This window comes from Apaloderma vittatum, unplaced genomic scaffold (assembly GCF_000703405.1).
Source record: "Apaloderma vittatum isolate BGI_N311 unplaced genomic scaffold, ASM70340v1 scaffold33451, whole genome shotgun sequence".
Classification (NCBI taxonomy): Eukaryota; Metazoa; Chordata; class Aves; order Trogoniformes; family Trogonidae; genus Apaloderma; species Apaloderma vittatum.
The window spans coordinates 26,878-28,547 of NW_009700271.1; the positions used below are offsets into that span (position 1 = coordinate 26,878).

Sequence of the window (1,670 nt, forward strand, 5' to 3'; positions counted from 1 at the left end):
CTGGGTCATGGCCCCAACCTTTGCTCCCCTGCTCCTAGCCAGACACAGAAGGCTCCAACAGCACGATGAACTTGCCCCTGCCCTCCAACCAGCTGCTCCTGCCAGCGCACCCTTCGTCCTCCCCAGAAGGGGAGACGGCAGGCAGCATGGGGGGGCCCAGGAGCACTGCAGAGCTGTGACAGAGCCTCAGGATAAGCAGTGAGGGCTGCAGGGCTGTGCAGCCTCCCTGAGGCCCCTGGCAGGAACAAGACACAGCGTGCAGGCTCCTGCCCACCGCCTCACGTGTATTCTGTCTTCCGGATGTAACTGGAGGGCACGTAGCCCTGCTTCCCGTGCGCCTCGGCCAACCACCACTCCCGATTGCCCGTGATGTCCTCAAACTGCAGGATCCTCAGTCTCTGGTTAGCTGACACACTCAGTTCGTTGGTGTTTCGGCCTTTGAAGGTGTAAAGAGCATAATAAACCTGTCAGACAGAGGGAGAGAGTCAGCTGGGTGGTCATGTCTTGCTGTTGTACTGCACAGTACTGCTCCTCTCCCCAAACAGTGACAGCCTCAGTCTCATCTTGGCCTCCGCCAGAGATGACTCCTCCTGCATCACTGCCATTTCCAACCTAGTTCTCTGCCTCTGCTGCTGGGAAAAAAAAGCCCCATCCTCTACCTCAGCCATTTGGGACAAAGCAGCCTTCCCCTCCTACCATCCCCCTGTCACTGCCAGGGAGGAGGATGATGCAGCCCCAACTCAAGTGAGTGTGTTATTCCTCAGCATGCCCACCCCTTCCAGGGAAGGCTTAGGACTCACCTGGTTGCCCTCTGACTCGCTGCTCTCCAGCCCAGAGTCTCTGTCCTCCACCGAGGGTGCGGGCCTGAGGTGTGCTTTGGTGAGGTGCCCGTTGCGAGAGCTGGGGCTGCAGCCCAGCTCAGGGCGGCTGTAGCGGCGTGGAGATGTCACTGTACCAGCCTCCAGCGGGGCTGTCCTGTCACCAGGACGAAGCTGGTGCAGAGAGGGCGAGTCCACCTCAGAGGGGTGCTGCAGGGACTGGTATGGGTCTGCTGAGGAGGCTGAGTCCTGAAGGGATTTCTGAGTGAAGGTGACAGCTGCCCCACTGGGGCTGAAGGTCAGCATGGTGTTGTTTTGAGGGGAGGAGCTGCTGTGCTCTGACTCATTGGAAGAGTGGCTGCCCACAGAGACATCTGACTGGCTGCGCCGTGGGTTGTAGGGCTTCAGAAATGAGCTGTATACAAAGCCCTTGGTCACTGCAAAGACGGAGACAAAGGGAGCTCAGACTGGGGTGCAGGGAGACCAAAGGAGGGGATTCAGAGCAGGTGCCAAGGGCAGGGAGCAGCCACGTACCTCCATTGTCTATGAGCCAGCGATTCTGGCTGCCCATAGGGTCTTTCTTCTTGATGACACCGACGATGTCTCCTTCCAGCAGTGAGACATCCAGGTCTTGGGCAGCATTGAAATTGCGGTCTGCCTGGAAGAGACTGTCTGGGGGATAGCGGGCCAGGAGGGCAGTTCGGATGTCATCTGACTGCAGGAGGTAGGTAGGCTGTAGAAGAACAAGGCAGGCATGAGTGGTTGTCCCAGGCTCTGCAAACCCTGACACGAGGCAGAGGGAACTCACCAAGCCGACAAGGGGCTGCCGCCGGGCAGACTGCCCCTCCACGC

General features: G+C 59.2%; 1 protein-coding gene across 1 annotated transcript in view; it reads right to left on the minus strand.

The window, feature by feature from the left end:
* Window positions 1-278: 278 nt before the first annotated feature.
* Window positions 279-1,670, minus strand: part of DNMBP (dynamin binding protein) — a 7,886-nt gene continuing 6,494 nt past the window's right edge. The window contains exons 10-13 of the mRNA XM_009878702.1: window positions 1,627-1,670; window positions 1,353-1,551; window positions 801-1,255; window positions 279-464 (exon numbers count right to left, since the gene is read on the minus strand). The exon at window positions 1,627-1,670 is cut by the window's right edge and continues 160 nt beyond it. Coding sequence (XP_009877004.1) covers window positions 279-464; window positions 801-1,255; window positions 1,353-1,551; window positions 1,627-1,670 — 884 coding nt within the window. The remainder of the gene's footprint in view (window positions 465-800; window positions 1,256-1,352; window positions 1,552-1,626) is intronic.